Source organism: Delphinapterus leucas, chromosome 12, assembly GCF_059928025.1.
Source record: "Delphinapterus leucas isolate spDelLeu-1000000601 "Yukka" chromosome 12, BTC_Dleu_Yukka2, whole genome shotgun sequence".
Lineage (NCBI taxonomy): Eukaryota > Metazoa > Chordata > Mammalia > Artiodactyla > Monodontidae > Delphinapterus > Delphinapterus leucas.
In genome coordinates, this window is record NC_143140.1 from 33,005,941 (window position 1) to 33,019,866 (window position 13,926).

The window sequence follows — 13,926 nt, forward strand, 5'->3', positions numbered from 1 at the left end:
ATCAGTGAGTAGCACAGTTCCAGGCTACTCAGGAAACAAAAGGGAGAATATCAGCATTACCTAAATAAAAAAGAGAGGTGACTTACACCATTTTAATTGTCTTAAAAACACGGATAAGAGGAGCAATTAAAATAGCATCCTAAATAGTACTAGCTAATGTAGATTACATAAGTATACAATATGATTCAACTCAGAGTGCTCTGACAAGCATAAGCCACCAGCCCTAGGAAACAAGGCCCAGATCAACTGCCGAGAAAATGTTAGATTCAGATGTAACAAAAGTTACCTTTATTTCAGTCCTGAATGCAAAACACAAGTCATGTGTGAAGACAGCATTCTAAAAAAGGTGGCTCTGTTTAAGCAAGGAGGCCGATTCCTTCTGCATTTTTATTACGTTTGAATTCTCTTTCTGACATTTGCTTTCTCTACCCTTCCTCCCCTGAGCACTAATTTATCAAAAAAACAAAAAACAAAAAAAAACTAAAAAGGATTTCAAGGTGCAAGTTGTACATTCTTATCGTTATACCGTTTCATCTCTTTCTGGAAGACAGTATTACAATCAGCATTACAAGGTTAATTATTTTTCTCTGAATATCTGTTTCACATACATGTATTTCAAAATCATAATGTTGATTGGGAAAAGAAACCTACCAACGAGAGAGTGATGCGTCAATACCCTTCCTATTGTGCTGTGTCTTTCCCATCCCTTCTCCCTTTCCCTGTAAAGAGCTGTAAAAAATTTAAGGCAGATGAGGTATATTGCTGAAGGAAAAAGTTATTTTTGAAAAAAAACTCAAAAAAACTTTTATTCTGCCCTTCTACTCAAGAAAGACTACTCAACTATAAATCTAGTGCTAGAAAAAAGCAGGAAAGACACCGTTTGCATGTACCCTACTATGTCTTCTATTTCTAGAATGGCTTTTTGTTAATTTAATTTTAATAGAAAAAATAAGCACCTTAAGCTATGAACAAGAAAAGAACTTCATTCTTAGTGAGTCTAGAATCCAAACGGAATTAAGAACACTCACTCAAACTCTTTCACTCATTCTCACAAAGGCCAACGCTACTGATCAGAATTGTAAAGTGCTGTACTTAGTATAAACACTTGTATACACTGCAGACACTGAAAAATAACCCTCCAGCACATTGTGTTATAGTTCCAAAAATATATTTACAGTCTATTACAAAGATTACAAATGGAAGTGTCTAGGTGACTATATTATGCTAATTAAAATTATTTTACAGATTATTTCTCCTTAGGGACAAAAAAACATTTTAGTGAAATTAAAATGATTTTTCTAGTCAATCAAAAAATAAATTAAAATATCAAACAACACTGTACAGTGATTTAAAAGAAAAAAAAGGGGTGGGGAGGGGTTGGGACGCAATCCTTTTGAGTTTTTCTATAGCCATCTTTGGTCCTAAATGTGGGAAAACACATTATGTAGCACTGAAAATACCTGTTCTTTTGTGATGCTCTGCAAGTAAAATAGAAAAATATAGTGCATTTTCAATGTATTCAGAGCCCACTACAGAGAAATGTGTGTACAAAACAAGACAGTATAAATAAAATTTACAAGTTTTACAAAGGAACATTTACAGGTTTTGTTTCTGTTATTTGATCGTTTGTTTGTGGGTGCCCACATTATCATACAAGACCAATTAGGACCGATCCCTGGGATCTTTCTCTATTAAAATCATTATAAACAGCCCAATTCTCTTTGGAAATACAACAGTTCAATTCTGGGGTAGTTCATGATTTTCGTTACTTTTGAAAGCATTACTCACAATATGTATACATTCCTGAAATAGCTATAAAGACACATTTAATTATTGCTTATGAAATTCTAACACAGTAATCAAATAATCTTGTTTAATAAAGCTTAAAGAAAAAGCCAGACCCTTCACCTCTTCCTTACATGGTAAAAAGCGTTCTTTCATTTAAAAAGCTTCTCACATCAGCGTTCACATATAAAAAGACTTTGTTTTTTAAAAACTGCTGTGGTGATATTCTGTGCAGCAAATTTGTTTTGGAAGGTGAAAATTGTGAACTGCCCCTTTTATCATGCTTCAGAGTTCTAATATAAAACTTAACTCTTTCCTTTCATGTTTGGACTGCATTAAACAGAATAGGATATAAAATATATGTCAACTATTTCTCCTAAATCTCCTAATGTCTCGATATTGAAAAAATCGTGATGTGCTCAGATTAAATTTTAGATAACACTGGATAGTCTTGCTTTCAGAGACTTGCCTCCACCAACATTCTTTAGATGAAGTGCCTCATCTTTCTTTTTATAATCATAAACCTACAATTTGAGTTTTTATTAAGTTCTGTCTAGTAAAATCACTCTATAAACAAACTGTTAAAAGTGCCTTATAGTATTTATGGATCATTATTGCTTTTTTCTTTGAAAAGATAGTGTGTTGTCAGATCTTTACAAAAAAACTTTCGTTTTAAAAAATATCAGAGCGCTTGGCAACTTGCATTTTCTTGACTACCTGCCAATTAGCAAACAATATCAAAACAGCACTGATTAAACAAAATTAAATGGCACAAAAGGGATACCAATGTTCTGACAGAGATATATCTTCAATCATGCTATGCTTTTTTTTTAATTGGAGATTCTTTCAAAGGTACCCAGTGTAGTAATGTGTCATAGATTAACACTACAAAGGTCCAAAGCTATAAACAACTTTCTAAAACAAAGTCCTTATGAAGAATAAACACAAATGATTTTAAAAAGGAATAGTCTGAAATCACATATTTAAGGAAAATATTTCATTGATTTTAACAATAAGATCATGATTTTATTTGACAAATATATTCTTTCTTAAATTCTTTATGTACATTTTAAAAAGTCTATCAGATAAAAAGGAGGTTAGAGAGCTCAAGGTGTTTGGATGTTTTTTCAGGTAGTACTTTGTTTATTGTCACTGCTGTTTTCCTGGCCACCAGTGGTGGATCCTAAATTCCCTTTTTATATATTCTGGTGGCACTTAGGAGTTCAAGTCTATAGGTGCTTCTTAAATCTTCTCTTCACTGTAGGAAGGACCCAGGATATCAACTGTCTGCTAGCAGCATTCTACGCATATACTGAAGGCCAGTACTGTTCTCTCGTGGTCCATAGTCTCCCTCATAAGGGAGAAACGCTTATCACACTTGAATGCCGGTTCCATGTAAATGGAGCATTTGTGCTCTCATAGTCTGAATGCTGCTCATGATTTTCTTTTGATGGCCCACCAGTGTGATCCCTAAACTCATCACATCCCTGAAAAAGACAAATACAGTTTTTATTAGTTACCTTACAAAAATTTTATTTGGTACTAAACTGTCATCAACTCTTTAATTAATCTGTTTATCTTAGGCACACAGATCTTATCTTGGTGTTCTTGGATATTAAGATCCTATTCCCACAGTGGGTCGGACTGGCAACCTGCATCAACATTATCCTTTGTAAAACCCTGCTACTCAGGATCTCAGTTTGTCATGATCAGTTATTTTTAAACTATTTGACCTTTTTTTTTTAACAGGGTGAGGTGACTTTATTTTTTGGCCGCTATGCGCGACTTGTGGGGTTGCTCCCCGAGACCAGGGATCAAACCCGGGCCCTAGGCAGTGAAGGCACTGAGTCCTAACCACTGGACCACCAGGGAATTCTTTGATTTGACATTTTATTTAAGAAATTATCAAAGCCTTAAAATTATTATTAACTTAAGGTACAGCTAGGAAACGTTACTTGAAATGTAGTATTCTTGAATCTAAGGAAAGTTAAAAATATTTCATTGTTTAAATGGGATATAGTATGAATGGAAACATTGCGTGGCTCTAGTAGATCAAGAATCATCAAGGATCATACAAAGTATTTCACTGAGTTTAATCAACGTGTGGTAATCCTGAGCATATTACTGGTTGTATACTTCAGTTTAGTACAATCATTTGACCACATTTTGGAAAAAAAAAATTCCTTAAAGTGTGCAATACCTATGTTTAATAGCCTAAATTTGCCATACGCCAGCTGTATCTATTAGCCAAAAAGACTGAGCTTAGGTATTTACAAGTAGCTAAAATATAGCCACAGTAGAGTACTGCGGTATTTCATAGCCGTGGTCTAATGAGACCTTGAGAAGCACGGTTTTTCAGGGGAGTAGATTACTTTGCAGAGACAGGTGTAATTACATCAGCTCTACCCACGTAGTGTCTAGCAGAAAACCAAACGAGAGCGCATGCACATGCCGAAATTCATGTATATGCCATTTCCTGACATGCCAGGAAAGAGTATGTGATTGCTGGCTTTCTTCTCATCTGAAAAATGTGAAACACTTCTCGCAACAGTACATAAATAGCATCCCACTAATAGAACCTTGATAATTGTTTCCCATTTTCAAACACACTGACTGAGAGGAACTGCATTGCCTGTAAGAGTTATGCTGCAGCCAAGGAAGCTGAGGTCCAGAGATACTAAATTTATTTCCTAAGACCACATAATCAGTTATAGAGCCGGAAAGAAATATTTACTTCTTTTTACCTCCAGTTCAGAGCAATTTCAAAAACCGTTTTATCAGGTCATTCTTCAATTAAAAAAAAAATCAATCAATCACAAACCTTCCAAAACTTAAGTTAAATTCTTATTACGGTTAATTGAATTAGGCGTCCTTTGACCTCTTCAGAAAGTGCTCATACTGGATTTCATAATGCATTTTGGTATTAAAATTTCGAGATTTTTAATGTCTGATACAAACATGGTGAAAGAAATCCTCTTTTGCAATGGAGAAAGTTTCCCCAGTGACTAGGAATCTAAATAATACAGCAGGAGTTTGGGATTGATATGAATATACTGCTATATTTAAAATAGATAACCAACAAGGACCTACTGTATAGCACAGGGAACTCTGCTCAATACTCTGTAATAACCTAAATGTGAAAAGAATTTGAAAAAGAATAGTTATACATGTATAACTGAATTACTTTGCTGTACACCTGAAACTAACACAACATTGTTAATCAATTCTACTCCAGTATAAAATAAAAAATTTAAAAGATAGATAATACAGCGGTTAATGAAAGAGGAAGTCTCACTGGGTGGTGTTTTGAACTCTGGCTATGGAGACAAATTAGCTACCACTTACGATTGAGTCAGTTTAGGGCAAATATTTAAATTCTCTGAGCCTTAGCCTTGTCATATGTAAAACTACTGACTTAATAAAATTGTTGCCATGAAGGTTAAAAAAGATATTGTATGTTCAGAAGTCTGTTTAGCAAAATGCCTGGGACATAGTAGGCACTTATTAAAGAGACAATTTTCTCCCTGATTTTAGGGCTCATACCTCTTTAATATATGGAAGATGACCTAAAGTCTAACGTTTGGATTGCACCTGATACATTCTTCAATATAATTTTGCAGGTTTAAGCTTACTCGATAGTCATCCTGGCGACTGATTCAAGGGAGTTGTAGCCGGCTGCTGTGAAGTTATCCTTATATCTTTCCATCTTAATAGCTTGTAGCCATTCTCCAACTGAACAAAAGGCAGTGAAGTCAGGAGTGTTTTGATCCAAAAGAGGGCTTATTGGCCTGGGTGAGAATAATACAGAAAAGCAAATTTTTTCATGAATTACGAAAGAAAGCATGCCTTACCCCACAAAAATAAGGATATAAAAAATAAAATTACGTATTTAATTGATATTGTAATAACAAATAAACAGATATGCTAATAAAAATCTAATGTGTAAAGTTTGCCCAATAATTACAAATTCCAAATGCATAAACAACAAGGTCCTACTGTAGAGCACAGAGAACTATATTCAATATCCTGTGATAAACCATAAGTGGAAAAGAATATGAAAAAGAATGTATATATACGGATAACTGAATCACTTTGTTGTACAGCAGAAATTAACACATTGTAAATCACCCATGCCTCAATAAAACAAGTTTAAGAAAAACACCTAGGGCTTCCCTGGTGGCGCAGTGGTTGAGAGTCCGCCTGCCGATGCAGGGGACGCTGGTTCGTGCCCCGGTCCGGGAAGATCCCACATGCCGCGGAGCGGCTGGGCCCATGAGCCATGGCCGCTGAGCCTGCGCGTCCGGAGCCTGTGCTCCGCAACGGGAGAGGCCACAACAGTGAGAGGCCTGAGTACCGCAAAAACAAACAAACAAACAAAAAACAAAAAAAACCAAAACCCTACTAACTACAAAATTTCTATTTTATTTAGATATGATGACCAGCAGATTGCATCTTCCATATACTTTTCAGAGTATGGCCAACAATATTTGTAATCAGTAAATATTTGTTCATTTGCTTCTCTGAAAGTAACTGGGAGTACAGAAAGCACATCTGGCTGTGGACTAACTTGTTCAGAGGGTGCTTTTGAGAACATAATGCGCCCACTGTACTAATGGCACCCCTTGTGCGCCTTGTGAGTTCATACACCTCCGCAAGGGCCTGACTACAGTACAGACAACAGAGCAATAGGTCTACCTGGCAGCTGAAGCTGAATAACTACTAATCTACATTACCATCACCATGAAGCATGCATGGGACGGTTAGGTTCTTTATAATGGGTATACCTCTTAAATCATATATTGAATTACCTTAATAATCTTTAACTTCATGGAATCATTTTACTATGAAACTCAAAGCAAAACAATCCAATAGATAATATGGATATAATAAAAAACTAGGGCAACAGCAATAAAAATCCATGTAATATTGATAATTTGAAAATGTGAAATGCCACCTAATCACACAAATCCACTTGAGAAATTTTTCTAAAATGACAGAGTGATATTGATCATAAATTTTATTTAAGGCAATAACAATGACTAGATCTCTTTAAACACTGATTTAACTAAGGCAAGCCATCTGAAAAGAAAAAAAAACTTATAAAGATAAGAAATTTAATATGGACTTTAATAATTTAACACAAATGTCGATTTGCCATTGGAGTGGGGCTGAGGAGATAAATGGTTCATATGAAGTTTGAATTTCTCCCAGACTTCATTTCTTTAGCTATTTCTTACCTACTACACGTTCCCAGGGGTGTCTTCAGACTATTTGGGTTTCGAATCATTTTGTCTAGAATTCCAACTATCTGTTCAAACTTTGGCCTTTCCGCACGTTCCTTCTGCCAACAATCCAGCATCAGCTGGTGCAGCCCAGCTGGGCAGTCCATGGGTGCTGGTAAGCGATAACCTTCTTCTATTGCTTTTATAACCTAATAGCCAAAAGGACATTAAAATATTACTGACTGAGATTCAATTATAATCAAATGAATTGCCCAGGAGGCAAAGTGATTTATCCAGATAAGAGTAAAGTACACTGCTATACAAAAGACTTACTTATTTTTTCCAAAACATCCATGGATATTAAGCGTGCTGTTAAGGGGTGCGTGAAGCGCAGGGTATGATGACATTTCCTAGCTAATTCAGCAATAGGGAGCAGCAATTAAGCTCACCCAGGGCACAACAGATGGAAACTTTTTTAATGTCATCCCAGAGGTTTTCAAAAGGGAAGATGTTAACGGAACCATTTTATTGTATATAGCTGTGCATGTACATATCTTCCCATACATTTATGTATGAATTCCTCAAGTTGTAAAAAGAAGGTCTGAGTTACCCAGAATTAGCCCCTACCACAAAGTTTCACTTTTTGAAGAGTTCAAATGATACTTTTCAACAAGATATCCAAATATGTGAATGTACTATGACAGAAAATGTTACCAAGCACACTATTATTTTAAACAATATGAAGCTTATATACTGATGAACTGTATAGTGTTACAAGATACAGTATTGTGTTAGAACCAATTTGTACTGTTCATAAAGGTGATTGGATCACTTCCCAACTCCAAGTCCCGTGACCTCACACAGGCAGACTGAAACCAGCCTTGGGGGCTGGAGGGAGGAAAGTGTTATACCAGGAAATTGGGAAAGGTTACAAATCAGTTTCCCACTCAGAGTGCTGGCTGTTAAACTTTTATCAGCACATCACTACCCATTTATATCTATTGACAGCCTAAGAGGCTATTTGTATCAATCTTTGAATGTTAATGCACACTAAGCCTCCATAAACATTTGTACATGGCAATCAGAAAGTCCAAAAATTACTTATTTAGACTTGGGTTTTTTATTTATATGGAAAGCAAAAAAAGATTTTAAAATCAGACATTGTTACAAATCTGAGCAGCACAGGGAAAATAATAGGAAAGCAAAAAAACACAAATAAGAAGGACTTGTAAAACATCAAAATATTATTCAAGAGGGATTAACAAATCCTTTGATACTAACATAATAGTAATAGAAATGTAGGAAAAAATGGCTCTCTGGAAGAAAAAAGAGGTAACCTTGAGTTTTGAAGAAAAGAGGACTAAAGTAGGCAGACAAAAGCTGGCTTTAAGAAACGTCAATGAACTTAATATTTGTAGGGAAACATATCCTTAAGATGCTTGCTGACATTCAAGAATAGCACATTAAAATGTGAAAGGTTGTAGGATGGAATAAATAAAGTAGCTAGCATCAACAATTTTTAGACAAAATCCTCTGTATAAGAAAAACTGTGTCCACTTTTCTTTAAGGAAAATTTATATATGCAAATTGATAAAGTTTAAAAGGTAAAGAGATAAATAGAATAATTTTTGAAAAATTTCATAAGTATAAAATCTTCAGCCCAAAATCTCCCCTGATCACTAGTCTGTAAGTCCATTAGTTTACTAGATATCTTCCCCTGGATTTTCCATAGGAACTTCATACTTTATTTAAAATTGAATTTTTTTACCTTTCCCCAAAGCTCTTACTCTTTCATTTAATGACACTTCCAGTCATCCCATCCAGAGAGCTGAAATGAGAACAATCTAGACTCTCTTACATGCACAGACAATTAGTCGCCACTTTCTGATGATACTACTTCCTAAATACAATATACTCAAATGGTAGAAATATTTTTTCGTATATGTATATGGATATCTCTCTATCTGTGTGTGTGTGTGTATATATATATATATATATATATATATATATATACATACACAGTGCTGTAATTGGAAATGGCTTTACTCTGAAAATTAGGTTAGTGGATTGGTGAAAATTATTTATTTTTGCTTATGTACTTTTGTTTTAAAGCTTATTTACCCTAAAGTTTATTATTAATTTTGAATACAACAATTTTTAAAATGTTACCTTTATATTTGTTTTATTAAATTGGTATGGGGTGGGGGGAAGTGTGGTAGAAAATACCATGAACATAATAGATTAAAATACAACACATAAATATATATTTATTTTTGCAGTAATGGAGCCATTATCCCATAGTTATGTAGTTATGTCTTTACCAAGTCTCACACTATGGGATCTTTCCTTCAGTACTTTATTTTGAATAACAGCTAGGGAGAAAACACTTTAGCGTTAAGTGACTTTAATCAGTGTTGGTATTGAATGCTAGTGAAAGTCGTATGAGAGTTTTAAAATTTTCCTGTTTATGACTCTGTAACTACAAATGTTGGATATCATTGTAAACATTCCTCTATAATATCCCTTTAAAAAGCACACAAGAAAACATACACAAATGGGACCTCTGTAAAGATCATCAACATATAACTACAGGAGGAATTAAATTAAAAAAAAAACTTTTAAATGCAAAGAATTTCATGTGGCTTTGTATAACACTCCAGGGACAGCGCTATTTTAGGATTCAAAAGTGCTCTATGTTAAGTTAGATAAAACTAAAAATAATGTGCTTTGGAAAGCTGGATTAAGTTATTTAAACAGTGGCTCAAGTTGTGAATAAGTAAATTAATAACTGGTAAAACTTTATATATTCAAAATGACCAAATAGTAAACATTTATTTTTACGGGGAAAAGAGTGGCTTTCCTCTATCTTGAGGTTGCCTGTATCTGAACATATGCAGTATTTTTCTGAATTGATGGGACTCCACCCCCATGCTCATAAGATTGGGGCAATGCTTACTATTTTCTACCACCTCCTATTTCCCCACTTGTACCTTTTTCTCAGAAGTTCTGAAAGGAACAATGCAGGTAGAGAAATCTTTCCTTTTTTATTTCCCTCTAAATAATCTTTGAAACGTACATCTAAACCTTATCATGATCCTCTTGACAAAATACCCTTCAACAGCTCTCCAATTAGAATTCTTTGGCTTTGAGCACAATATATTCTTAAATCTTTGTGCCAATGAATAAAGTAACATGAAATAACTCTTACAGGAAGGAAAGAGTTAGTAAACTTCTGTAGTTATCCTATTGCACTACAGAAATTTGACGATTCCTAGTATTAGAACAGAGAACATTTATCAACACAAAATGAAACTTCTAGCTCTCAAAAACACAGTGGTTGGGCTTCCCTGGTGGCGCAGTGGTTGAGAGTCCGCCTGCTGATGCAGGGGACACGGGTTCGTGCCCCGGTCCGGGAAGATCCCACGTGCTGCGGAGCGGCTGGGCCCGTGAGCCATGGCCGCTGAGCCTGCGCGTCCGGAGCCTGTGCTCCGCAAAGGGAGAGGCCCCAACAGTGAGAGGCCCGCGTACCGCAAAAAAAACCAAAAACAAAAAACACAGTGGTTTACAAATTTTTAAAGGAGCAGCAGCAAAGTATAATTAAAATAAGAGACGCTCTGGACTGGGAATGGACTTTGGGACTCCAAAGCTGCCATTAACAATCACGCTCCTACCTACAGGGGCACCAGAGATAACGTGCTGCGAACCTTGGTCTCTATAGGACATAGTTTGGCATAATTCAAGGCAAGCCTGTTGAGGATAAACCCGCCCTCAAGGGATGATTCAGCCAGGAACTGAGACTTGAGGTTCCGCAGGTTTTATCTGGTTAGCCTGCCAGAGAAACAAGTTATCTTTTAAGGATACAATAATCATAGTAAATATTTATTGAATACTTACTATACGATTAGCATTGTTTTAATTATCTCATTTAATCTTTACAAAAACCTTATTAGGCAGGTATTTTTATATTGATTCTAGAGACAAAGAATCGGAGGTGCTGAGAAGTTAAGCACCGGGAAAACATCACATAGCTGTCAGTAGAAGAGACAGAATTTGATGGAGGCTGTCTGACCAGAGCCCATGCTGTTGAGAGCTGCGTTATATTTCCAACTGGGAAAACAAAAGTGTGCTGTGCAAATAGTTACACGTTCTCAGAAACAACAAAACACACAGTAAGATGACTGATCCTACGCTTCTAAAAGCATTACGTAATTATCCATGGAATTCATTTAAAACATCTTTTTGTGAAATTACTAGAAACCCCTTGGATTTGCCTGTCGAGGTATGGCCTTAGCATTATAATAAAAGTCAAAGAAAAAAAGGAAAATATTCATAGCAATTTCTAATTCTAGATCATTCCCAGAGGGATAGGAAGTGACTAGGGTAAATGACATTTTAAAAGAACACTGGGATCCAACAGGGGACACTTCTTAGACTGCAGAGAAATACTTGGAAAACACACATTTGCTTGCCGAGATGTATTTCAGTATTACTACAGTATGACACTAGTTAAGAGAAAAAGGAGCACAGACAGACCCCATGATAATGGGCCTATAATACCTCAAAATGGGAGATAACATGATTGGCTTCTGTTCTCCACTTATGCCCATTTTCATCTCATTAACCTCACAATAACATGACCCACATTTTAGGCAATTAAATATTTTGGACCCCACCTACAGGATTACAGCAAAGTTTTACCAAAAAATCCACAATTTTTTATATCTTAATATAAAAAAAGTAATAAATCAGTGGTGACTTTTAAAAGGAAAAGTTGAGGGCTCACAGTTTAGCTGAGGATAAACTTAGTTACAAGCATATTATATTTTCAAAGCTCTTAAATGTCTTTTCATGGACCACTTTAAAGAATTATCTTTATGTCTCCTATCTTTATGGGTGCTTAATTTTTTACTATCCTTGTGACTACCTACCAGTAAATTGGATGATTTATTGGCCTACCTTAAGGTAAGAAGAAATGACTTTGTTGAGTACTATAAACAGGAAAAAAGTAATCCATATAATGAAGAATTTTAAAATTTCATAATTTGACTATGAAAATTATATTTGGACTAATTAAGACATAAATTCAATTAAAAGACAGCTGCTGTGAATGCCAAATATAAGTATTTCCAATTTGTGTATTATGTATTATATTTGACTGCATTTATACATATAAGTTCTGTCTTTGAAAGGTCATTAATGGAAAGGGCTAAACACCTACAGATTTTTTGTTTTTTTTTAACACCTACAGATTTTACAGAAGAATGAAAGTTGGAAATTTATTGGGAAAGCCTACCCTTTTGGTTTTAACTGCAAATACCTAGATTCTAACTGATTCCATTGCAGTTAAAACTCAGGAAATTTATGGGCACATGAAAAACAGTGAGGAGTAATCCTGTGATAAACCTATTTGGGTGTGGGGAACTTCATACATATGCATATTATCTTTTCCCAAGATTTTCTTGCTTATTCCCTGCTTTAGAGTGCAACTAAAGCCTCCTGGCACTATCTACCTCATTGATTTTACAATACAGTCAGCCCTCCATATCCTGGGAGGATTCTACATCTTCAGATTCAGCAGCCATGGATGAAAACATTTCAAAAGTAAAAGGAAAACCAGAAAATTCCAAAAAGCAAAACCTGAATTTACCACACACCAGTAATTATTTGCACTGCATTTACATTGTATTCATATCTATTTACATAGTATTTATATTGTATTAGGTATCATAAGTAGTCTAGAGATAATTTAAAGTATACAGGAGGATGGGCACAAGTTTAGTGCAAATACAATGTCATTTTGTATAAGGGACTTGAGCATCCTCAGATTTTGGTATCTGCCAAAGTCCTGGAACCAATGTCCCATGGATACTAAGGGACTAGTGTACCTCTTTTTTATTTCTTCAGAGTGATCACAGAAACCTCACTTTATTTAGCTTTCAGCCTAGAATTCTGTGGAGTTCCTGACAAATATTAACTATCAACTTAGATCTTGTTCTAATGGTGACTTAAGAAAAGCCTCCTGTAATCCAAGGTATTGAAATTTGAGGGCTTTCTAAAATCCCTAACAAATTTCTAGCAACTAAATTTAAACAATATAAAGTGAGTTGATTCAATCAAGGGTGATTCTCTCGATCAATCTAGACTGATTTTTAAAACATTAATGTCTCTGAATATCTGATGAAAGCAACATTCCCAGAAAAATAACATATATTCACATATACAGAGGATTTCCATATGCATCAGGGAGTTGGCAGGTCACTTAAGTCTCTCCATGGTCTCCTACCCAGAGACTCCAAGAAAAAAGCTTTTCTCTAGAGAATTTTTTTGCTAGAATGGAATTCATTATTTTAAATTATCCAGTTTTCCCCACCATTTGTATATTGAAGATTAAACATATAATTGCTCAAATACCAGTTTAACATAAGTATAAAATAATGAATATTATGCTTTAAGAAGAATATTAATATCAATTTCACTATAAAAATTGAACTGCATAGGTAATTTCTTGTGTTTGAATTTAATAATTTAATAATTCCTACCTTTGTGATTAAAAAAAGAAGAAAGATGGTGCTAAAATATTCTAGGTCAGAAGTAAACTTCATTGTGCCTATAAAAATTTCATTTGATCAGTAAAAATATTTATTAATGCTTGATAGTCTAAATATACATTTATGATATTTAATTTTCAAGAAAAACAATAGGGAATACTAAAAATTAAATTGAAGATATTTATTTTTTTCTTCTTAACCATTTCTATTATTTATTTTTAGAAGTTAAGGGAACTTTGAATTTAAGTCATCTTATATTCCTGTCATTCCCTTTATGTTTGAATCTAGTACAGAAGGAAGGTGTCAAAAGAAATGAAACTGTACCGAGTGTCTAGGGAAATGTAAATATTTCTCTTTCTCTGCCCCAATGA

The 13,926-nt window shown here is 34.7% G+C and overlaps 1 protein-coding gene across 1 annotated transcript in view; it reads right to left on the minus strand.

The window, feature by feature from the left end:
• Window positions 1-2,716: 2,716 nt before the first annotated feature.
• The window catches only part of EPHA7 (EPH receptor A7), a 163,939-nt gene continuing 152,729 nt past the window's right edge, over window positions 2,717-13,926 (minus strand). The window contains exons 15-17 of the mRNA XM_022552770.3: window positions 7,023-7,216; window positions 5,418-5,573; window positions 2,717-3,272 (exon numbers count right to left, since the gene is read on the minus strand). Of these exons, the coding sequence (XP_022408478.1) occupies window positions 3,158-3,272; window positions 5,418-5,573; window positions 7,023-7,216 (465 nt within the window). The 3' untranslated portion in view covers window positions 2,717-3,157. The remainder of the gene's footprint in view (window positions 3,273-5,417; window positions 5,574-7,022; window positions 7,217-13,926) is intronic.